This window comes from Chenopodium quinoa, unplaced genomic scaffold (genome assembly GCF_001683475.1).
Source record: "Chenopodium quinoa cultivar QQ74 unplaced genomic scaffold, ASM168347v1, whole genome shotgun sequence".
Classification (NCBI taxonomy): domain Eukaryota; kingdom Viridiplantae; phylum Streptophyta; class Magnoliopsida; order Caryophyllales; family Amaranthaceae; genus Chenopodium; species Chenopodium quinoa.
In genome coordinates this window covers 23,888-50,659 of record NW_018743619.1, presented here as the reverse complement: position 1 = coordinate 50,659, position 26,772 = coordinate 23,888, and the positions used below count along the sequence as shown (strand labels likewise).

The 26,772-nt window shown below is 35.2% G+C and overlaps 1 protein-coding gene across 1 annotated transcript; it reads right to left on the bottom strand.

Moving 5' to 3' along the window:
* Positions 1-15,542: 15,542 nt before the first annotated feature.
* LOC110683143 (peroxidase 4-like) lies at positions 15,543-19,004 on the bottom strand. The gene is made up of 3 exons (XM_021859491.1): positions 18,742-19,004; positions 17,586-17,780; positions 15,543-16,650 (listed from the first exon to the last, which is right to left on the bottom strand). The coding sequence occupies exons 1-3, from the start codon at positions 18,919-18,921 to the stop codon at positions 16,093-16,095; spliced, it is 933 nt and encodes a 310-aa protein (XP_021715183.1). The 5' UTR covers positions 18,922-19,004; the 3' UTR covers positions 15,543-16,092.
* Positions 19,005-26,772: the final 7,768 nt, after the last annotated feature.

Genomic DNA, 26,772 nt, shown 5'->3' with positions numbered 1-26,772 from the left:
AAAGCTAAGAAATCTAAACTAAGACTATGATTAGTCATCTCTAAACGCCCTCAAAAACACACGCCCGGTAGGAAGCATGACTGGTCGACCAGGCCGATAAGCCTCATGGTGCTCCTTCAATCTCTTTCGCCCGGTAGGACACGCCTTCAGAAGAGATGTTGCTGCTCTTTCTCTTCCTCGCGCGGTCGGGCGCGCCTCAAGGCGAGAACACTTGTCGATCGGGCAAGTCCATCAGGTAACATTGGATTCCTCGTTTGGGATCCTTTACTCGGCCCAATCCAAATATTTTCTTCTATGAAGCAAGTCCAATGCCTCAGCTTCTTCTTCTTCGCAAGCCCTTAATTACAGTTCTTAATTACTCTGACACGATCTTGGGCTATGCAATATGGTCATATCAATGCGATCCAAATTCAATGCTCATAGTGGCTCAACTAACTCCGGGGAAATACTCCAAATCTGCAATTTCCTACAAAGCAATACCAAAATCTACGAAAACACTAGAAAATGCATATTGGTAATAAAAATAGATCCGTAGAGCCAAAAATACTCCTAAATATGACCAAGGGACGAGATAAATCACTATATAAAATGGACATATATCCCAAGCCAGATCTTTGCTTGACTAGCACACATATCAATGCACAATTTTGACCATTAATATTTAATTTGTAATTACTACCTCTATTAAATATTAGTTGCAACTATATATCTCAAATATTACCCCAAATTTGCAACTAATACTTAACGGATGTAGTATATTTTCATTAGATTGTATAAAAGGTTAGGGCCTGTTCTCATTGACTGAACTCAGCTGAACTGAACTGAACTGAACTGAACTGAATATTTTATAAGAGAAGGAAATTAGGAGCTGAGCTGAACTGAGCTGAAATGAACTGAACTGAACTGAATTGAGCTAAACTGAACTGAGCTGAACTGAACTGAATTGAACTGAATTTCAACGTAAGAGAAAAGGCCCTTAATACAATGAAAATATACTTAAATACACTAATCCAAAAATATTTTACATGGCCATATATGTTTAGTATACATATAATGGTAAAAAATTATCGTCAAAATAAACATATAAATAGTGAAAAAGTCAAAGTATTACGATTATGACAAAATAAAGGGAAAACCTTTGTCAAATAAAAAAAAAGAACATTTATAAACAAATAATATATATATTGATTAATAAAAAGAGTGGGGGACATAAGTAATTCACAAAATTTTATATGTGGCACCGTATGGCCTACCATCATGTGGTTACTTCATTAGTGTTATAGGGATTATTCGATCATTGTTACAGAGGTTACTTCGTCGGTGTTAGTTATAAGGGTTACTTAATAACGTTATAAGGGTTACTCAGTCGTATGTGTTAGTTGATCAATGTTATAAGGACATGTTCACATTTACTGAACTGAGCTGAACTGAACTGATTGGAGCTGAACTGAACTTAACTGTACTAAGCTGAAATGAATATTTTTATGAGAGAGGGAATTATGAGCTGAATTTAACAGATTGGAGCTGAACTGAACTGAACTGATTGGAGCAGAGCTGAACTGAACTGAACTGAAATTAAATAAATGTGAACAGGGCCTAAGAGTTACTTTGTTCATTTACAAGCGATCATGTGGTGTGATGAACGCACTCAAAACACGCTATAATTAATTATATCGTATATGATAAATTATCTTGTCAATATAGATGAATTATATATTTATATTTCCAATTTCAATAAACACACTCCCACAAGTTTTAATTATGTTATATCCTTTTTTGTTTTTTTTTTCCATGGCACCAATGCCTACAATTAATCATAATATCTAAAAATATTTATCATAAAAAGTCATATAGAAATTAAAAATGATCTCACATAGTATTTTTATATACACGCATTGCTAGTAATACAAACTTTTATATGTAGTTGGTCACATCGTGTGGCCAATAATTATGGGGTTGGGGTTACTTTGTTAGTGTTATAGGGGTTACTCACTCGGTGTGGAGTTACTAAGTCGGTTAGGGATTACTTGGTTGATCAGTGGTTACTCGGTCGAGGGTTACTCACTCGGTCCGGAGTTACTCGGTCAAGGGTAATTTGGTCAGTTAGGAGTTATTCGGTCAATCAAGTGTTACGCCCCAGTCGATTAGGGGTTACTTGGTGTGTGTCAGCTGGCCCACGGTGTCGCCAGTCGCTATTAAATAATTCTAATCTTGATTAAATCTTACCTATTGGCAATAGTCAACAAATGGAACTAATCATAATGTTATGAATAACAACCCACAAGAACAATTGTTGTAAGCCTGCTGGAACTTGTGTCACAATGGTTTAAGTACTTTGCAATACGAGTATATTTTTGAGTAAAGGTTAAAGGTTAAAATCTTGACCCTGTGTACTTTTTGGTTTAAGAATCGCTAATACTTTAAAGTACAAGTATCTTATTGATAAATTATAGGATTACAACTTATGTAGCTCTTAAATGAACCCTTTCTCCAAGGGGCTCTTAAGCTTGTGTAAGTGATAACCAAGTCATATGAGGTAAAGGCTACACATACAATTGTTGTATGTGGTCCCTACATACAACTCTAATTTGTCATGTTTTGATTGGCTAGAACAATGGACCCAAGTTCTATTATATTCAATATATATTTGACTTCTAATTTTCTCCCTTTTTCTAATGATGTGTCAAAATTTTAATGGTGTTGTATGTAGGGACAACCTACAATGGTTGTATGTATATCAGCTCTCGTCATATGATCATATGAATTTAATTAAATCATTTTGCAACAAAGTATGTAATTACCTACTTTCTCCCCTTTTTCACGGTATTTAAGAAAAGTGAGTCACATGTGATTTAGAACACTTAAAAAGGAGGAGAGAGATTGTTAAGAGGATAATTTAGTGGGCTATGAGATTATAATAAGGGTTATAGTACAACTTTTGACATAAAATATTTTCCCATTATAGTGTGTTGCAACTATTGTGACATTTCCCTTTTAGCTAGGTGAGATGATTGTCAATCTTTATCTCCACTATTCAAGCTATGGTTTAAAGCTTGTAGAAGAATTCCATGATTATGAACTTATGAAGGCATGTCAAGTTTAGCTTTTCATTTCCACATCGAAATTCCTAGATCTATCAGTCAAAGTTATGCAACGTATATCAAGTACTTCTGCACGTTCCGGTGTACGTATTTATAGACCGACACTACGCTACTATCTTATTAATTATTGGTATCATACATGTCTAAACCTTTTCAAACTAATATTTTTAATGTGACAAAATTGTGAATCAAATTTGGGTAGTTTTTATTCAAGTACACGAAATTAATTAAGCACATTTTTCCAAGTATATTTAGAATAAAAGTATACCTAAGTGGAGTCAGGTCAGTGAAAACAAAGGCTAGGGGAGGGGGAACATTTACATAACTATTGATTATTTCAAATTCCTAATCCATGCATGTTGTTGTAAGATGCAATGTCCCTTTAAATCAAAATTATCAATTGGTTGACATTTCTCTTTCGATTACCTAAGGTTTATATTTACATTTAATTAATTGAGAAGAACTTGACTATGCAAATTCAAAGATCATCACTCCTATTGTCCCATATTGCTAGATGTCTGCCTAACATCACATCTTCTCCTAATTAAAGATAGTTATTGGTTCAATAGTCGAATCCTATTATATGCACATCTTCTCTTAACATGTACACATTATTTGGGTAAGAAATAGTGGGGAGAAATGAAGGAAATGAGTTTCCTTATTTGGTTAAGGAGTGAAATGGAGGAATTCATTTCCCTAAGATTCAAATCATTTGACTTTAGTTTAGGTCAATTCACTTTAGTTCAATACAAGTCATTTCATTTGGATTCATATGAATTTCATAATTACCTCAATTCTATATCTAATCAAGTCTTGCAAATTCATGTTTCGTTTTGCTCAACAACATTTTGTATTCAATCACATTACCAATCCTCTCTAGTAGGGATGTCAATGGGGCAGGGCGGGGCGGGGCGCATGTTGGCATTCCCATCCCTATCCCCACCTAACATTTTCATCCCCATCCCCATCCACATCCCCGCAACGGGTCTAAAATTCATCCCTATCCCCGCCCCGGCGGGTACAATTCCAAAACCATCCCCGCCCCACCCTCCACTTGGATATCCATCCCCACCTAATCCCCGCCAAAGACCCGCCTAATCCCCACCCAAGACCCACCTAACCTCCACCTTTCAAATACACAATCCTACATAATTAGGGCATGTTCTCTTACGTTGAAATTCAGTTCAGTTCGGTTCAGTTCAGCTCCTAATTTCCTTCTCTTATAAAATATTCATTTCAGTTCAGTTCAGTTCAGCTCAGTTCAGCTCAGTTCAGTTCAGCTGAGTTCAGGCAATGAGAACAGACTCTTAATATAGATTACATTAAAAAGAAAAAAAAATCATTCTAAATATTACACATTTTTTTGTTTATAATATAAGTATATTACAAAGTGTTGTAATTAATATTTTATTTTACATAAATATATATAAAATAGTATAAAAGTATAGAATTTGTTTTATAAGATATATAAATGTGGGTACAACCTAAAATCCACCCCCGCCCCATCACCCATGACGAGTATGGTTTTCAATTCATCCTCATCTTCGCCCCATCACCCGCCAAACCAAGACCCATCCCCGCCCCACTGGGGCGGGGATGGGGCGAATCTCCTATTTGACCCGCCCCACTGACATCCCTACTCTCTAGTAGTCTAGTTCTCCTAACAAAATATACAAAAACTACACATGACATTTGATACTCCGTACATGTATCCTCTTGTTCAACAAGCTATCAATGATGAGATGCCGAAGAACCAAACTAGAAACTGCTTCTTAGATCGTCTCATTGTAAATTACAATGTAGATAATTTATAGAGTTATTAGTCTTTAAAATAGTTTAGTGGCAAATGTTATAGAATAAACATATCAAAAAAAAAAAAAAAAAAAAAAAAAAAAAAAAAAAAAAACTTAGATAGTATAATTGAAAAAAAAATGTTAAGGATAAAATATTATATGAAAATAAATATATTGATTCATGTGTACCACGGATAAGGGTAGAGCTGTCAAAAAAAAATACTCCCTCCGTTCAATAATATAATTCCTGTTTTTCTATTTAAGAGACCCAAAATGTTGAACATGTTTCTATTTTTAGATTATGTAAAGAACTTTATACCCGTATTTTTTTAACTTTATTCATTAAACTTTCTAATTTACCCTTAAATTATCTACTTGTATTGTACTACCTCCGTATAGGTTATGTGCAACGATTAGACATTTTCCCTCTCTGCTTTATGTCAAATCGTTGCACATAACCTGTAACAGAGGTAATACTTCTTTAATTTCCACTTTCTCCCTATATCTTTTGTCTATAACTGTACTTTTTCCCTTAAATTTATCCACTTGCTTTGTCTTTATGTCTAACTTTTATCCATGTTTTTCCATTTTTAATCTACTATTTCTATTTCACCTCCCATTTCTTAAATATCAAAAAAAAAAAAAAAAAAACATAGTAGGAATTATATTATGGGACGGAGGGAGTAAAAGTAAAATAAAAAAATAAATAAAAAGGATGAATGTAGACAATTAGGAAGGTACCTGGACTAAATAACATACTTCCTCCGTTTTCTTTTATTTGCAACACTTCTCTAAAAAGGAAATGTCACAATACTTGCAACACATTATAAAAGGAAAGTTATTTTAGGGAAAAAAATATATTATATCTCTTATTTAAAGCACATGACCCACTAAATTACACTCCTAACAACCACTCATCCTATTTTAAAGTTTATTATATCATGTAAACCCCACCATTCTTAATTATCGCGCTAAAGGGTGTGTTGCATCTTAAAGAAAATGGATGAAGTATAAGATATAAACTTGATTGACAATATTTTGTTATGGAAATATGAACATCAATACTAATGCACAGTTTTAAATATGAGGTAATATCAAAGTTAATAAAATATAATCTAAATGTAAGTTTATAGTTTATGGAAGATAATTTTAATTTTATAGCTTATGTAGTTAATTTTGGACTTAATTTAAGTAATTAATTTATAAATTTTGTTGATTGTTCAATATTTAATTAAATTTCGTTTTTTTTTCTTTATTATCTTTGCTAATAGGTTGGCTTCTTATATTTGAAGAATAAAAAAAGGTTTGCTTTATTTTTTTAAAACTATCTTTATTTTAATTTTAAAGGAAGAGGGATGTTATAATCTTTTAAGGTGCTCGTGGAAAGGAAAAAAAAAAAAAAAAAAAAAAAGTGCACACTAGAATCGTTAAAAGCTGACCTGACCCGAAAAATTACCCGAACCCAATTATTAACCGACTTGTTTGAATCCAGAAAAAAAAAAGGGTGACCTTGAACCCGATGTGACACGACCTGGAAACAACCCTAGACCCGAGTTAACCCGAGTATTTGAGACCCGAACCCGAACATGAACCCACCTAGAAATGACCCGACTTGAATATAACCCGTAAATTATTGACCTGAACTGAACCTAACCTGAATCGAGATTAAACCAAACCCATTTTAACCCGTTAAAATCAAGATTTAACCCGACCTATACTAACCCGATCCGAATTCTACCTGACCTGTTACTAATCCGACTCGAATTTTAACCTGATTGGTTACTAACCTAACCCAAAATCAACACGACTTGTTATTGATCCAAATTCAATCTGAATTGTTCGTGACCCATTTCGAACTCCATCTAACTTGTTATTGACCTAACCCGATGTCAAATTACCTTAAATTCAATTTAGACCATCTTATCAATATATAGTTAAGTACTCATTTCTAAATTATTTCTACTAAGGGCCTCTTCTCATACGATTATTTTTAGTTCTATTCAGCTCTAATAAGTTCAGTTCAGCTCATAATTTCTTTCTCTTATAAAATATTTATTTCATTCCAGTCCAGTTCAATTCAATTCAGTTCAGTTCATCTCTAATAAGCTCAATTTAGTTCAGTTCAGCTCTTTTAAGTTCAGTTCATCTCTAATAAGTTCAATTTAGTTCAGTTCAGCTCTAATAAATTCAGTTCAGTTTAGCTGAGTTCGATTAATGAGAACAGGCCTTGATGATGATGATAATCATCATGACACGTCAGATGAAGAGTCAGCAGTAGTTTGTTAGAATTCTGTTATGCAATAACAGAATGATGCGTTTTGTAGTAAAGTTGTTAGCTGCTTGTAACAAACTTCTCTATAAATATCTGTAAGCTGTCCTAAGATCATTTTGATCAATTAATCAATAAAAATCTCTTCTCTCTCTCTAACTTTCTCTCTCAAGATCAAATGTTCTTCACTGTGATTTTCAATATGGTATCAGAGCAGGAGCTCAAAGATCTTCGAATTCTTCGATTATTACAGTGAAATCACTAAGATTCTTGTTCTAATCTCTCAGTTTTGATCTGATTTTCTTCCGCATCAAGTCAGATTTATGTGTTTTTTTTTTGTTGATTGTAATCAAACAATCAGATTATAGTAGCTTCGAATTTCTGCATATTTCTATAAGAAATCGTGAGAGTTTGAGCAATTTCCTTTGATAATATCATAGATTGAATCAATCAATCTGTTGTTTCTTCCATTTATACACAATTTCTTGATTGAAAATGGCGGCAAATTCTTCAGTTCCAGTAACTTCTGATCCAACTTCACCTTATTACATCAATCCATCTGAGAATACTGCTTTGCCTATTGTTTCTGAAAAGTTTTCTGGTGAGGCTTATGGTGAATGGAAGAGGAGTATGATCATTGCGCTTGCAACGAAGAATAAGTTAGGTTTCATTGATGGAAGTTTGCCGAAACCAGCTGAAGATCATCCAAATTGTGGTGCCTGGAAAAGATGTGATGCTATAATCATTTCTTACATTCTGAGATCCTTGGAGAATTCGATTGCTAGGAGTGTTTTGTTTTTGACTTCTTCTCAGGAAATATGGAAGGATCTTGAGGAGAGATTTTCTCAGACCTCAGGACCTCAGTTATACACCTTGCAGCATCCTTGAACTTTAAGATCAAAGCACGGACACCCTCCTTATCCAAGATCCAAGCACCTGAAGAGTCTTTAAGAATGTGAATCATGTTGCACCGCTTCCTGGCCTGAACCACCGAAAAATGCAGTTTCGAACCAAATTCACCCGTAGCATCCCACCAAACCTTCGTGCGCTAACGCTAGTACAAAAAAACAGTTTGAGCTTCCTCTACCTTCTCATTACGGTTATTAAGAAACAGTATGCAAGCCAATGGAGAGTGCAACGCCTGCAAACTTGTCGTGACCTCTTGACAAAAAGCTCTCCAATTAATCCCCTATGACGTCCTGTGAGATAAGCACCAGTTACGGAGTTTATCCCTGATTACAGCCAACCGTCGAGACAAAGAAAATTGAGATGAACCTTGAAAGTTCTCGAGGCAAATGGAAGTAACAAATTCCGACACATCCTTAGCAGCCAAACACCAATTTTCTATTCAGTATGGCTGGCGAAAGTGCGACATGTCCATCGTGTCAGTGAAAATAATAGTTGCATGATCAGAAAATAGAATTGGTTGATGAGTCACATTCGGGTTTGGGTATTGAATGAACCAATCAGACGTCGCATAGGCTCGATCCAATCATTCAAAAGTCGGATTTGAATCAATGCGCCCATTAGTCCAAGTATAAGTGGGACCAGTAAAAAGAACATTAATGAGGCCCAAATCTAGACGCCAGTGAATAAAATCAAGCATGCCATGGAAATTGCAGACCTCCAATTTTATCAAAAAGGTATTCAACCTGATTAAAGTCTCCAATCAACAAAACATTAGGGTGAGTCCTAACAAAGCTAGAAATGGAAGTCCAAACCTCTAATCTATCAGCTAAATGATGCGCACCATACACAAACACTACATGTCTTATTTCATTTCCAACTGATATTTTACAAGCTACAAAGTTTGGAGAAATATATATCGGGTCTACCAACACCGGAGCTAACCAAAATACTACAAACCCACCACTTAAACCTATAGCATCTAAACCACAACTACCCAAAATAGGAATAGATGTTATCCTTTATAAAACCTTATTTACAGGGAGCATAGTTTCCATCAAAAAACCAACATCCAACCCATAAGTGGGACAAGGACATAATGTATGGAACCTTAGGGGAGTCCGCTTGCCCAATGCCCCTACAATTCCATGCTCCAATTCTCATTCCTGTCTTTAAGGCTCTGGAGGGGGAGCCACCTAACCTACATCAGACAAGCTGCTAGAAGAGACCGAACCATCTAGACCCTTACGCTTCTTGAACGGAAGAACACAAGGCAAACAACCAGATGAGCAAACACTACCCACCTCCGATTCCAGGATAGGCGAGGCCGACGGAGCTACAGCAGAAGCTTCACGCTTAGCCAGTCACACCTTAGTAACCTGTCGCACCCATTTAATTACCATTTATCCCTTCTTCTTAATAGGAGAGAAAGATCAGAGATGAAGTTTACCAGGAGAACGCGGAGCCATATCCTCAAGATGAGCAGTTGGAGCATTCGGAGCAGTCGGAGTCGCTGAAGAAGATTCAGTAGGTGAAGCTGGAGAAGGCGGAGATTCAGAAACCGTCGGGGAATAATCCGTTGGAATGGCGAAGGAGGTGACGGCCCATGAGTTTGAAGATTCAAAGAGAGTGAGAACTGCTGTGAAGACGAATCGGCCCTGTAACCGGAGCTTAATGGAAGGGTCGCCGAAAAAGATCAAGAAAGAAAGGGATATTTTTGAGCAGATTCCTCTCCCATCCAATTTCTAGGTCCGACTTCAAAAGGGACCTCAAAAAAAAGGGCCTGATGGACCAAGGGGAGGAGGAGAAAACCCATGTCCAAACAGATCCAGGTCCGGAACCGTTTGGTCCATTGGAGAAGCCCGGGTAAAACAATCCATATCATTTAAGTAACCCATATCAGGTCAGATCTGGCCCACAGGAGAAGTAACATGGTAGCTTGGGCTATGTTGTAAATTAGAATTGGGTCGGCTCACTGCATAAGAGGAGAAGCGCATAAAAGGATCAGGTGATGGATTAGTATTTGGCATAAACTCAGAAGAGATTATTCTTGAATTCAGATCCCACGTGAGAGCTTGATGGCCCATTTCCGTGTCACAACCCAATCCATAAAGTGGATAAGAACCGGAGACAACCTGGCGATAAGGGTCCTTGTTTCTCACAGAAGTTCCCAAAAATCTTTGCAAAGCTCCACCGTCATTTGAAGAATGTTGTTGACTCCATCCATTGACACATGTATCCTTATTTTGCCAGCCCCTCATGTATTGCCAACCTGAATTAGAAGGAGTTGCATGTCTTACACATAGAGCTCTTCGAGCCTCATGATTAACTATCGCAAATTGTCCCTTAATCGCACGATTAGGCCCCAAATCCATGCTTAAGACTTCATTATTATCAGCTGATCGGAAAGCAGTTGGAGATGGGGGCGGAAAAAGCCCTGGAATACTTGCCACTGATCGTTTATTGCCCGAACCACATGTGGACTCAGATGAAGAGTCTAACAAAACCCCTTGAAACGTTGTTCCATCATCATCATCATCATAATCCGAGGGGTGCGAATCCGCATCGTATTCTAACGGATCATCATCATCATGAGCTCCAAACCAAAGCTCCGTAGTCTAAGCGCTTGGGGAAGGAAAAATTCCTTGCAAAGAGTCTGAATATAATTCTAGGTCCGTGGGTCCGAAGAGCACATAACCACCATTCTCATGGATATGACGATAATGACGTTCCAAAGGACCACTAATTTTAGCATGATCTTTTTCACACAAGGTAGAACTATGTCCGACTAAACCACACTTTCTACAAAATCTAAAGATCCCTTCATATTTAAATTTCACCCACGTGACATGATTGTCAAATGTGGAAAAATAACAACCAGCAATCAAAGGTAACGACAAACAAACTAATATTTTAACTCTAGGGCAAAGTATAGGAAACTGACCATTAGATTCATCAAAGTTCGTTACATCACCCACATGAGCTAATACAACCGCCGCAACTTAAGGAGTAGAATATCGTAAAGGTAGACCCACCACGCCCACCCACAACTCAGCAAGATGAAGATTAAGATTCATTGGTACTGCATGTTCCCGAAGGCGCTGTAACACGACCAAAATTCCTTTAAAATGGACCCACCCTCTCTCATCTAATTCATCGCCATCCTCAGAAGTTTCACAACTAAATATTAGATCTTTACCATATTTGAAAACCGTCACTGGGGCACAAAGATGCCAAAATTGGGCTAGTAGCCGCTGATAAAGAGATAAAGAAAAGTCCCTATCATCCCACACACGTCCAATAACACAACTTTCCCAATTAATAGGTGCTTCATCTTCTAGGACTGGGAGAGGTTGAAAGTTTTTCCCCATATAGTGAGGGTATACAAAGGTATTAGGATGAAGATAATGAGACATCTTGAAGGTAACTAGAGAAACCGAGAGAGACAGAGGAATTTTTAAATTTTAACTTTAAACTTTGAAAAGGAAAGAGTACTAGAGTGAGAAAGTAGAGAGAAGTTGGGCAATTTAGTGCTCTATTTATTGTTATGTCACAATCCACCCCTCCCATCATCAATGATTAGGGTATTTATAGGGGTAGGAATTTGTGCCCCTTAGAATAAGTGACCTAGAGATATGTGCTCTGATTCGCTGCGCAATTAGTGTAGGGCACGTGTCCCTCTAGGGCCCCGTTTTGCGGCTTTCAAGGGTAGTTGGGCCTTATGATGTAAGGAGGCCTTTACTCTCTTTATTTTTTAGGTGCTCTCATGCTCTTCATACGTGTCATAATCTTCCTATAGTGACACGTGTCACCTCTTTATTGGGCCACGTGTCACCATAGGATTGGACCACGTATTTGGGGTAATTTTTACCCTAAACAGTGTACATTCTTTAATTTGAACACAAATTTTTATATATGGTTGGCCACACCATGTGGCCGGTGTTACTCAAGTGACTCGGTTAGGGGTTACTCGAGTTACTCGGTCAGAAGTTACTTGAGGGGTTCGATCAGGGGTTACTCAGTCAGAAGTTACTTGAGGGGTTCGATTAGGGGTTACTCAATCAAGGGTTACTTGAAGGGATGGTCAGGGGTTACTCGTTTAGGGGGTTACTCGAGGGGTTACTCGGTCATGGGTTACCTGAGGGGTTACTCGATCAGGGGTTACTCGTGGGAATATTCAATTAGAGGTTACTTGAGGGGTTACTCGGTTAGGACTAACTCGAGTCACCCCTGACCGAGTAACCCCAGCCACACGTTGAAGCCAGTCACATAGAAAAATCCCCCAAACATTCCTTTTTATAGTGTGTTATTACTATTGTGATATTTCTATTTTAGGATAGTGTTACAACAATGAATTAAAGATGATAACATTTTCATTTATAAAGTGATAAACTTAAATCTATTAGACTTTCAATTGATACTTTAAGAAAGAGGATACACTAATTAAATAACATTAAATAAAAATGTTATGACTTAGAAATGTTTAGGTCATTAATTACCTGGAGTACAAATATATAAATATGGAAGCGTGTTATATAATGTAAGTAAGCTACATAATTTTCTTTTCATTTTTAAAACAAATATTCAACCACCTTATATAAAGTAAGGAAATTACATAAATTTTATTATATTAGGTCATGTCTATTGTCTAGTATTAATTTGTTTCTCCTATTTAGTTAGAATAGTGACATTATTATTATTATTATTATTATTATTATTATTGGGATTTTTTTTGAAAATAACACCACAAAAAAATCCAAAAATTGGATTTCACCACCTTCTAACTGAATTTTGGATGAAATTCGTTAGTGGGACCCAAGATAGACACGTGGCAATAAGACATTGGTTTAAAAAATAAAGGTAAAAAAAAAAAAAAAAAAGAAAAACACTCTATAACCCTAACCCAGCCACTAGCCCACCACCGGCGGCCGCGACTCCACAGTCGGAGACTCATACTGACGCCGACAACCCTTCCTTCACCGGCAAAATCACCGCCCATCATCCCCACCCACCACGGCCCCCCTCCCCCCGCGCAAATCCCACCAATCAGTTCGTGCAAACCCTTACCACGAACCACCGAAAACCACCCATGTCGTCGCCTCACCGCAAAATCGACCTAGCTAGGGCTTCGAAAGTGGTTTTCGACTGGTTTGAAGGTGAAGCGGAAGTACAGGGGTGGTTTTTCGAGGAGGAATCGAAGTGGCTGGGAGGTTTTGGCTGGGTAGGGTTAGGTTTCGGCTGACGGTGGTTCGGCGACGATGTGGGTTGGGGTTTCGGCTAGTTTAGGTTGGGTTTCGATGGTGTGGTGACAGTATCGGAGGTTTTGGGGCGGGGTATGGTGACGACGGTGGTTCAGCGACGGTCTCGGAGCTTCGGGGGTTAGGTTTGGGTGACGGTGGTGGGAACCCATCGGCGGTGGTGGCTGGTTTAGCAATTTAGGATTTTTCTTTTTCTTAAAAAAAATAATAAATTTTTTTAATCCAATAAATGAGTGACATGTGTCAAAAGTGAGCCCCACTAACGGATTCTTGGATGTAGTAGCAGTAGTAGTAGCAGCAGTAGTAGCAGCAGCAGCAGTAGCAGCAGCAGCAGCAGTAGCAGCAGCAGTAGAGTAGCAGCAGCAGTAGGAGTAGCAGTAGCAGTAGGAGTAGCAGTAGCAGTAGCAGTAGCAGTAAGTAGCAGTAGAAGTAGCAGTAGCAGTAGCAGCAGCAGCAGCAGTAGTAGCAGCAGCAGCAGCAGCAGCAGCAGTAGCAGTAGCAGTAGCAGTAGCAGTAGCAGTAGTGCAGCAGTAGCAGTAGCAGTAGCAGTAGTAGCAGTAGCAGTAGCAGTAGCAGTAGTAGTAGTAGTAGTAGTAGTAGTAGTAGTAGCAGCAGCAGCCGCAGTAGCCGCAGCCGCAACCGCAGCAGCAGCAGCGCCAGCAGTAGCAGTAGCAGCAGCAGCAGCCAGCAGCAGCAGCCAGCAGCGCCGCAGCCGCAAGCAGCAGCAGTAGTAGTAGCAGCAGTAGCAGCAGCAGTAGTAGCAGCAGTAGCAGCAGTAGTAGCAGCAGCAGCAGCAGCAGTAGTAGCAGCAGTAGCCGCTTTCGATGAGCCGCAAAAGCCACAACCCGTCCTAGAATTAAACATCATCATCATCATCATCATCATCATCATTTTTATCGACTCAATTATATCACAATATAAAATTCATCATGATTTAAACATTCAATTTTTATTCATTCTCAAAAATATGAAACATAATTTAAAATAGGATAAATTCTGTTAATTACAATATTAAACTAATTATAGGATAATAACTAACATATTTTTTTTTTGAATGGAAAACAACTAATATATAAAACAGGGATAATTTTGGTTATTATAAAATAAATTATAAGATTATAACTAATATTTAATAATAGGATAAATTTTGGTAATTATAATAATTGATATACCTTTCGTCAATAAACCATTATGATATATGTTTGAAAGTGTTAAATATATTGTATGCTAAACATATATTGTATATATCTTTGTAAATGTGAATTAGTTAGGTGTATTATTTTCCTTCCTAGTTTATAGCCTATGACTTGAATAATTGTAAATTAGTTGACTGTAGATATTCTTTCCTAGTTTATACCTTTCACCCCCTTGTTGTAGATTTGTAGCCATCAATGCTATGGTTTAGTATATAATTATGAGGTCACGCCCAACGTATACATAAGGTAAATGCCTTAAATATAAACAGAGCATATAATTCTTATATGCAATGACCAAAAGTAGTTTAGGTCACTACCTAATCCACGAACAAGTTTGCGAAAAATTAATTAATTTGTGCCGATCAAACTGATGGGACTCGAAAAAAAAAAAAATAGTCGTCTTCTCAATTTATACAATTGGAAGAACGCCAATCATTCAACCTAAATCACTATGTCGCCGACCACTATGATATTGCAAAACACCTATCAATATAATTCTTCTTTAACAAATACTTAAAAATGAGATTGTTGTTGAGATTTTTTAATGAACAGAACCTAAAAAACAAAACTAAAAAAAGCGAAACTCTACAAAACAATTCATTTATGAGTTTTAATGAGGATTTTAGGCCGGATTTGAGTATACTTTCACAAATAACAATGATTTTGGGAATAGGTTGTTAATCTATGACATGAATGAAGAACATTGTTGAACATGAATGAAGAACATTATTGAAAAATGATGAATTTTTTATTTTCTAAATTTTAATTTTAATCTAATTTTTCGAAAATGATCTTAAAAAGATAAAAATTAAATTTAAAAAACTATAATTACGTATTGTTAAAAAAAATTACATGTATAATACATTTAGGCTTTTAAATAAATAAAAATAATTGACCATTTATAATCTGACACATCATCATCTTATGATGTAAAAAATCCCAATATTATACGACTCCATTCGCATGCAAGTTTATTTTATAATACGGAGTAAGAAATGGAGTACATAATTACACTGTCCTTTTCAATTTTCACATCCATAAATCACTCGGATATAATTCCAACTTCCACGTAACAACACTAACAACAATTAATACAAATCATATATTTATATAGGAAATTTTGTGAAAAACTGCCTATTATAATCTAGAATTTACGAGAAACTACCTATTAAAAAGAATGTTGTAATTGACTACCTAATTTTTTTAAAATGTTGTAATTTACTACCTTTATGCCGGATTATGAATGAGTTTGACCAAAATTCTCCGGCATTGACTTGGTCACGTGACACTTGGTGAAAGAAAAGGGTCATTAAGTGTCACGTGATGGTCAAGTGACCAAGTCAACATCGGAGAACTTTGGTCAAACTCATTCATAATCCGGCGTAAGGTAGTAAATTACAACATTTTTCGAAAATTAGGTAGTCAATTACAACATTTTTTTAATAGGTAGTTTCTCGCAAATTCTGAACTATAATAGGTAGTTTTTCACAAAATTTCCATTTATATATAGTACGTACAAGTGTAATTAAAACCAGAAGTATGAAATAAACTGATGATATTAACAATAATCTAATTGATAACGCGACAGTTCTTTCTAATCTCTCCTTTAGTACCAGTAAGAAGCTTAATGTTCCCCATCTTGATCATCGCTGCAACAAAATCTTGAAAGAAAACAGCTTGATTAGTACTATACTTCTTCACCAAGGAATCTTGAGAACCACCATTGTAAAGCTCTTGATCCGAATGTAATAGACCGCGTTTTTGAACAAGGTTTTGAAAATAATCGTTGTCGAATTTGTTTGGTGTTTGACGATCAAGAGGGGCTAAGTTGAAGTCTCCATTCCCAGCTTGTTTAGGGCAGTTGGCTTGGCGAGTGGCTGCAAAGGTGGGATCTATGTCGGTGTCGTTGTAAATGTGGGGTCGGAAGTTGATGCAACGAGCGAGGCCGATGGTGTGGCCGCCGGAGAGGGCGGTCATTTCGTTGATGTTTAAGTTTTGTCTTGCAAAGAGGGAAGTGAGGTTAGCAAGGCTTGAACGTGGGGGTGGAAGGTTTTGGTTTGCCAAGCTTAGGCTTGCTGTTCTTGCATCTCTTCTACCTAGTGGTACTTTCCATGTGGGCCCTCCTAACTACAAATGTGAGAACATATAGTTAGGTACATCAAGTGGTAGGATCTTAAAATAATAAATTTTGATAAGAACAAATTGAGGTGTTTAAATTGAATAACTAGTTTTGGTGGGATAAATAGACAATGTACGTCTTGAGTTATTGTATTCAACTTCATTTTTCATTTTCAATTGTCATTAATATGGTTCTGAAATAATACAATGCAATGTACTTCAACTTAGATAAGCAAATGGGATTATTATCAAACTTGTGGTTGCAATGGGTTCATATTGTATACCAACCATGCATGTTTATAAGGGATGACATAAACGTTAACACTTAGATGAATTAAAGATGATGGAATGAGCGACGTGACAAGATTAATGCAATTTGAAACGCTTTTTAATACGGATTATTTCCTTTGTTTCTTTATAATTGCAACACTTTCCTATAATGAAAATATTATAATAGTTGCAACACACATAAATGGAAGATTTTTATGGTGAAAATTGTACTATTATCTTTATTTAAAGCTCATGGCCACTTGATTATACCTCTAACAACCTCTTAACCCCTTTTTAAGTGTATTATATCATGTGAGATCTATTTGTCTTAAATACCATATCAATAAAGTGTATGTTGCAACTATAAAGAAACGGAGAAAAAATATATATTATTATATACCAGACTGTATATATTATTATAGATTATAGATTTATTCACATTTTTGTTACAGATGCTAGCTAAAACATTGCATGTATTTTTCAATTTTCCTATGCTTGGAAAATAGGGAGGAAGTAAGCAATATGGCTTATTTTGTAATGTTTTTCTTTTTGTTCTTAAACAATGAATGAAGCTCAAGTGATAGGGAGTAGTAATACAAACTAATTAATCTTTAGATTTATGTGCACAATGAAATCTATAATCCAAAGTATTTTTATGAGTTTTATGTGCTTACCAATCTAACTCCGTCTCGTGATGCAAGAGCTAGAATGTCTGCACACGATACAGTTTGGGGGCAAGCAGCTTCAAGATTACACTTGATTGCATCAATCACTTCAAAACCCCTTATTGAGTTGTTTGCATTTGCTTTAGCAGTTTTCTCCCCTGTAAATGTTGGTGTATCATCTAGGAGTACAGATGCATCACAACCCTAATGTTACCGGAAATGAATGAAAAAAACATGAATGAGTTAGTCTAATAGATGAACAATATAGTGTATATATTGATTCCAGTCTATTTTAATTGATCCTTTAGCGTAAATATAAAACGGCCATATATACTTTCTTTGTTCACAATTACTACTCAGCGTACATTTCTTTTATAATTTCTAATAACTAAATTAATCACATGATTTATTTGGATGAACCTTTATATTCATTATGAGATAAAATTAGGTCAAAGACTTTTATGTATGTACTTCTATTAATCTATTATTATTTAGGGGTGTGACAAAAAAGATGTGATTTTTCCTAAAAAGTATGGATCATATTTAATTAACCATTGTGCCAATATTAAAAATAAATTAGATCATTTATTAATATATATATATATATTTTTTTTTTTTTTATATATATATATATATATATATATATATATATATATGCTTCTATCAAAGTTGTATATTATCCATTGGTTAGGGTTGTCTCTCATGATATTAATGAATGCGATCAAACCTCACTATGCAACCGGTCTCTAACCCTAGGTAAAGCATTTTTTTTTCCTTGACAATAGATCATGTAACGTTAGTATTATATACGAAGTATATATATTTTTTAATTCTTCATTTTCTCACTCAGTTTTTTTTTATGTAGATAACATCCATCATTTTCTCTAAACCTTCTATATAATTGTCTAGGGACCCATAATTGTCCAAACTAATCATCATCCTCCCAACCATTTTCTTTCTAGAAAAATGCAACAATATTACAATCAATAATGACATTACAAGGAAATAACGAAATTCTCCCATCTTTGCATAATAATTTTTCATACGTCGTAGTATATTGTTTAATAATGTACATAGAACATGGTATTGCAATAAAAAAAATAAAAAAAATAAATAAAAAAAAAACTTAAATAAATAATAAGATTATAGATTCGAAAATACTTACGTTGACAAAGCAATCATGGAAGAACAAGCGAAGAATAGATGCACCCATACGTGGTTCCTTACTAACGGCTTGCTTCATAGTATTGTACACAATTTGTTCAACATTAGGGCAACTAGAGGCACCCATAAAAAGTGATGTTAGAGAAAAGATTACCAAAAAACATATCAATTTGGAAGCCATAATTAACTTGCTTCTAGCTTGCTAATTATGGCAAAGCGAAAGTAGAGTTGATGAATATATTATATGCTTTGAGTTTCATATATATATATACACACTAGACTTACTAGTAACCAATATTGGAGTATAAAATGGAAGACACCGCATGTAAGGGAGTAATTAGGATTAGTTGCAAATTAAATGGGGGTAGACATTTCAAATCTAGCCCCAGAACACGTACACCCTGCCAGTCCATTTCAGAATATCATTTCTATAATTATTACTCTTTCATTCCCTTCTTCAAACTTAAACAAAAATATTCACTTCATACTCTTGGGTACGATGTATGTATAGTAAATGATTGAGTAATAATCACTCTTGCTCATAGATCGTATGTATTTTCTTCAAGCCAATCTTACCCAAAGGAATCGATAGAGTAATAAAATCAATCATGGAGATTGGGGATTTAACCATCAGATTATGTTTTTGGCTGAGTTGTTCCTTTTATATGGAATCAAGAATCTGATCCTAGGTATAAGGAGCCCTGTGTTCATTGCATCAACATTTCAAGTCCAAATGATCTTATGTGACGGAGCATGATAGAGTATAAAATCACCAATCATGAGATCTCTAATCATCAGCTTATTACATACCCAAAGATAAAAAAAAAAAAAAAAAAAAAAAAAAAAAAAAAAAAAAAAACCCAAAAATTGATTGAAAATCCCTTTAGGAACCCAATTAACCCAGCCTAAGCCTTTTAGGACAAACCAACTTAGTTGGACCTTAGGATTAGTTAGCCTAATTAAAGACTCAGGGTCTGTTCATTTCAACTTAATTTCAATTCAGTTCAGTTAAGTTCAGATCCAATCAATTCGGTTCGGTTCAGTTTATTTTAGTTCAGCTCCTAATTTCCTTCTCTCATAAAATATTCATTTCAACTCTATTCAGTTTTGTTCAGTTCAATTCAGTTCAGCTCACTTGAGTAAATGTGAACATAACATGCTCTTAAATTGCCTAAGCAAAACCCTTGCTAATAGAGTAATTAAATTAATCCATATTATAAAGTCATTGCACACCCATCTGGATTTGCAATCTTACGTCCTTAGAGGTGTCAAAAATCAAAAACTTATGCGACAAACCTGATCCGATCTGACACGAAAAAGTGCTTTGGAGCCTGCAACTTGTGAGTAGTTTGATTTGCAATAGGTTGCAATGCGTTTCATTTGTTTTAATATTACTCCCTCTGTATTATTATAAATTTTGACGGTTCTAGTCATATCACCAAATCAAAAGTAATTCTTAAGTCCTCTACCTAAAATAGATAGGGAAGTAGGGTCGAATCCACGTGAAAGCAATGTATTTCTACTCCTAAAGAATTGATATGGTCTAAATTATCATGTAACAAATATAATTTTATGAGAATTAAACTAAGGGAAATAAATAAACTAACGTGAATAAGAATAATAGGAATAACAATAAATCAAAGCCTAGGGTATAGGTTCACCAATAATACTCAGGGGTATGTAAAGCATAAAAATCAATGCATCAATTAATAAGATCATAAAAGACTTTGCTACGTATTACAATCACAGAGTAAATCTAGCGGTATTAAATCGCATCTCTCAAATCTTGACTTAACCATTTATAAATTAATCTGCCTATTGAAACTAAGCCTAAACATCAATTCTCATTTGCCGAATCTCAAATCAATATTGCATAACTTAAACAGTGAAACCATGCCTAATCTAATTGAATAGCATTAAATCAATCAATAGGAAATTAACTAAAGCATTAACAATCATCAATAATAAATCACCCCCTAACCGTAGAAATAAACTACTCACACATATTGAAATCTAACCTAAGAAAACAATTAAACAAGACATAACTAATCAAAGTATTTAAATTACGAGAAATAAAAAGAAGAAAATCGTTACCAAAATAAATGGAATTAATAAATTGCATAAACCAAAGAGTGTTGAGAGAACAAAATACTAATGTAAGCTTAAAACTAAAATTTGGAATTTTTAACTAATGGAAGATGTAATAGTTTCGCTTGACAAAAGCGTATTTATATTAAAGCTAAGAAACCTAAACTAAGACTATGATTAGTCATCTCTAAACGCCCTCAAAAACACGCGCCCGGTAGGAAGCATGACTGGTCGACCAGGCCGATAAGCCTCATGGTGCTCCTTCAATCTCTTTCGCCCGGTAGGACACGCCTTCAGAAGAGATGTTGCTGCTCTTTCTCTTCCTCGCGCGGTCGGGCGCGCCTCAAGGCGAGAACACTTGTCGATCGGGCAAGTCCATCAGGTAACATTGGATTCCTCGTTTGGGATCCTTTACTCGGCCCAATCCAAATATTTTCTTCTATGAAGCAAGTCCAATGCCTCAGCTTCTTCTTCTTCGCAAGCCCTTAATTACAGTTCTTAATTACTCTGACACGATCTTGGGCTATGCAATATGGTCATATCAATGCGATCCAAATTCAATGCTCATAGTGGCTCAACTAACTCCGGGGAAATACTCCAAATCTGCAATTTCCTACAAAGCAATACCAAAATCTACGAAAACACTAGAAAATGCATATTGGTAATAAAAATAGATCCGTAGAGCCAAAAATACTCCTAAATATGACCAAGGGACGAGATAAATCACTATATAAAATGGACATATATCCCAAGCCAGATCTTTGCTTGACTGGCACACATATCAATGCACAATTTTGACCATTAATATTTAATTTGTAATTACTACCTCTATTAAATATTAGTTGCAACTATATATCTCAAATATTACCCCAAATTTGCAACTAATACTTAACGGATGTAGTATATTTTCATTAGATTGTATAAAAGGTTAGGGCCTGTTCTCATTGACTGAACTCAGCTGAACTGAACTGAACTGAACTGAACTGAATATTTTATAAGAGAAGGAAATTAGGAGCTGAGCTGAACTGAGCTGAAATGAACTGAACTGAACTGAATTGAGCTAAACTGAACTGAGCTGAACTGAACTGAATTGAACTGAATTTCAACGTAAGAGAAAAGGCCCTTAATACAATGAAAATATACTTAAATACACTAATCCAAAAATATTTTACATGGCCATATATGTTTAGTATACATATAATGGTAAAAAATTATCGTCAAAATAAACATATAAATAGTGAAAAAGTCAAAGTATTACGATTATGACAAAATAAAGGGAAAACCTTTGTCAAATAAAAAAAAAGAACATTTATAAACAAATAATATATATATTGATTAATAAAAAGAGTGGGGGACATAAGTAATTCACAAAATTTTATATGTGGCACCGTATGGCCTACCATCATGTGGTTACTTCATTAGTGTTATAGGGATTATTCGATCATTGTTACAGAGGTTACTTCGTCGGTGTTAGTTATAAGGGTTACTTAATAACGTTATAAGGGTTACTCAGTCGTATGTGTTAGTTGATCAATGTTATAAGGACATGTTCACATTTACTGAACTGAGCTGAACTGAACTGATTGGAGCTGAACTGAACTTAACTGTACTAAGCTGAAATGAATATTTTTATGAGAGAGGGAATTATGAGCTGAATTTAACAGATTGGAGCTGAACTGAACTGAACTGATTGGAGCAGAGCTGAACTGAACTGAACTGAAATTAAATAAATGTGAACAGGGCCTAAGAGTTACTTTGTTCATTTACAAGCGATCATGTGGTGTGATGAACGCACTCAAAACACGCTATAATTAATTATATCGTATATGATAAATTATCTTGTCAATATAGATGAATTATATATTTATATTTCCAATTTCAATAAACACACTCCCACAAGTTTTAATTATGTTATATCCTTTTTTGTTTTTTTTTTCCATGGCACCAATGCCTACAATTAATCATAATATCTAAAAATATTTATCATAAAAAGTCATATAGAAATTAAAAATGATCTCACATAGTATTTTTATATACACGCATTGCTAGTAATACAAACTTTTATATGTAGTTGGTCACATCGTGTGGCCAATAATTATGGGGTTGGGGTTACTTTGTTAGTGTTATAGGGGTTACTCACTCGGTGTGGAGTTACTAAGTCGGTTAGGGATTACTTGGTTGATCAGTGGTTACTCGGTCGAGGGTTACTCACTCGGTCCGGAGTTACTCGGTCAAGGGTAATTTGGTCAGTTAGGAGTTATTCGGTCAATCAAGTGTTACGCCCCAGTCGATTAGGGGTTACTTGGTGTGTGTCAGCTGGCCCACGGTGTCGCCAGTCGCTATTAAATAATTCTAATCTTGATTAAATCTTACCTATTGGCAATAGTCAACAAATGGAACTAATCATAATGTTATGAATAACAACCCACAAGAACAATTGTTGTAAGCCTGCTGGAACTTGTGTCACAATGGTTTAAGTACTTTGCAATACGAGTATATTTTTGAGTAAAGGTTAAAGGTTAAAATCTTGACCCTGTGTACTTTTTGGTTTAAGAATCGCTAATACTTTAAAGTACAAGTATCTTATTGATAAATTATAGGATTACAACTTATGTAGCTCTTAAATGAACCCTTTCTCCAAGGGGCTCTTAAGCTTGTGTAAGTGATAACCAAGTCATATGAGGTAAAGGCTACACATACAATTGTTGTATGTGGTCCCTACATACAACTCTAATTTGTCATGTTTTGATTGGCTAGAACAATGGACCCAAGTTCTATTATATTCAATATATATTTGACTTCTAATTTTCTCCCTTTTTCTAATGATGTGTCAAAATTTTAATGGTGTTGTATGTAGGGACAACCTACAATGGTTGTATGTATATCAGCTCTCGTCATATGATCATATGAATTTAATTAAATCATTTTGCAACAAAGTATGTAATTACCTACTTTCTCCCCTTTTTCACGGTATTTAAGAAAAGTGAGTCACATGTGATTTAGAACACTTAAAAAGGAGGAGAGAGATTGTTAAGAGGATAATTTAGTGGGCTATGAGATTATAATAAGGGTTATAGTACAACTTTTGACATAAAATATTTTCCCATTATAGTGTGTTGCAACTATTGTGACATTTCCCTTTTAGCTAGGTGAGATGATTGTCAATCTTTATCTCCACTATTCAAGCTATGGTTTAAAGCTTGTAGAAGAATTCCATGATTATGAACTTATGAAGGCATGTCAAGTTTAGCTTTTCATTTCCACATCGAAATTCCTAGATCTATCAGTCAAAGTTATGCAACGTATATCAAGTACTTCTGCACGTTCCGGTGTACGTATTTATAGACCGACACTACGCTACTATCTTATTAATTATTGGTATCATACATGTCTAAACCTTTTCAAACTAATATTTTTAATGTGACAAAATTGTGAATCAAATTTGGGTAGTTTTTATTCAAGTACACGAAATTAATTAAGCACATTTTTCCAAGTATATTTAGAATAAAAGTATACCTAAGTGGAGTCAGGTCAGTGAAAACAAAGGCTAGGGGAGGGGGAACATTTACATAACTATTGATTATTTCAAATTCCTAATCCATGCATGTTGTTGTAAGATGCAATGTCCCTTTAAATCAAAATTATCAATTGGTTGACATTTCTCTTTCGATTACCTAAGGTTTATATTTACATTTAATTAATTGAGAAGAACTTGACTATGCAAATTCAAAGATCATCACTCCTATTGTCCCATATTGCTAGATGTCTGCCTAACATCACATCTTCTCCTAATTAAAGATAGTTATTGGTTCAATAGTCGAATCCTATTATATGCACATCTTCTCTTAACATGTACACATTATTTGGGTAAGAAATAGTGGGGAGAAATGAAGGAAATGAGTTTCCTTATTTGGTTAAGGAGTGAAATGGAGGAATTCATTTCCCTAAGATTCAAATCATTTGACTTTAGTTTAGGTCAATTCACTTTAGTTCAATACAAGTCATTTCATTTGGATTCATATGAATTTCATAATTACCTCAATTCTATATCTAATCAAGTCTTGCAAATTCATGTTTCGTTTTGCTCAACAACATTTTGTATTCAATCACATTACCAATCCTCTCTAGTAGGGATGTCAATGGGGCAGGGCGGGGCGGGGCGCATGTTGGCATTCCCATCCCTATCCCCACCTAACATTTTCATCCCCATCCCCATCCACATCCCCGCAACGGGTCTAAAATTCATCCCTATCCCCGCCCCGGCGGGTACAATTCCAAAACCATCCCCGCCCCACCCTCCACTTGGATATCCATCCCCACCTAATCCCCGCCAAAGACCCGCCTAATCCCCACCCAAGACCCACCTAACCTCCACCTTTCAAATACACAATCCTACATAATTAGGGCATGTTCTCTTACGTTGAAATTCAGTTCAGTTCGGTTCAGTTCAGCTCCTAATTTCCTTCTCTTATAAAATATTCATTTCAGTTCAGTTCAGTTCAGCTCAGTTCAGCTCAGTTCAGTTCAGCTGAGTTCAGGCAATGAGAACAGACTCTTAATATAGATTACATTAAAAAGAAAAAAAAAATCATTCTAAATATTACACATTTTTTTGTTTATAATATAAGTATATTACAAAGTGTTGTAATTAATATTTTATTTTACATAAATATATATAAAATAGTATAAAAGTATAGAATTTGTTTTATAAGATATATAAATGTGGGTACAACCTAAAATCCACCCCCGCCCCATCACCCATGACGAGTATGGTTTTCAATTCATCCTCATCTTCGCCCCATCACCCGCCAAACCAAGACCCATCCCCGCCCCACTGGGGCGGGGATGGGGCGAATCTCCTATTTGACCCGCCCCACTGACATCCCTACTCTCTAGTAGTCTAGTTCTCCTAACAAAATATACAAAAACTACACATGACATTTGATACTCCGTACATGTATCCTCTTGTTCAACAAGCTATCAATGATGAGATGCCGAAGAACCAAACTAGAAACTGCTTCTTAGATCGTCTCATTGTAAATTACAATGTAGATAATTTATAGAGTTATTAGTCTTTAAAATAGTTTAGTGGCAAATGTTATAGAATAAACATATCAAAAAAAAAAAAAAAAAAAAAAAAAAAAAAAAAAAAAAAAACTTAGATAGTATAATTGAAAAAAAAATGTTAAGGATAAAATATTATATGAAAATAAATATATTGATTCATGTGTACCACGGATAAGGGTAGAGCTGTCAAAAAAAATACTCCCTCCGTTCAATAATATAATTCCTGTTTTTCTATTTAAGAGACCCAAAATGTTGAACCTGTTTCTATTTTTAGATTATGTAAAGAACTTTATACCCTTATTTTTTTAACTTTATTCATTAAACTTTCTAATTTACCCTTAAATTATCTACTTGTATTGTACTACCTCCGTATAGGTTATGTGCAACGATTAGACATTTTCCCTCTCTGCTTTATGTCAAATCGTTGCACATAACCTGTAACAGAGGTAATACTTCTTTAATTTCCACTTTCTCCCTATATCTTTTGTCTATAACTGTACTTTTTCCCTTAAATTTATCCACTTGCTTTGTCTTTATGTCTAACTTTTATCCATGTTTTTCCATTTTTAATCTACTATTTCTATTTCACCTCCCATTTCTTAAATATCAAAAAAAAAAAAAAAAAACATAGTAGGAATTATATTATGGGACGGAGGGAGTAAAAGTAAAATAAAAAAATAAATAAAAAGGATGAATGTAGACAATTAGGAAGGTACCTGGACTAAATAACATACTTCCTCCGTTTTCTTTTATTTGCAACACTTCTCTAAAAAGGAAATGTCACAATACTTGCAACACATTATAAAAGGAAAGTTATTTTAGGGAAAAAAATATATTATATCTCTTATTTAAAGCACATGACCCACTAAATTACACT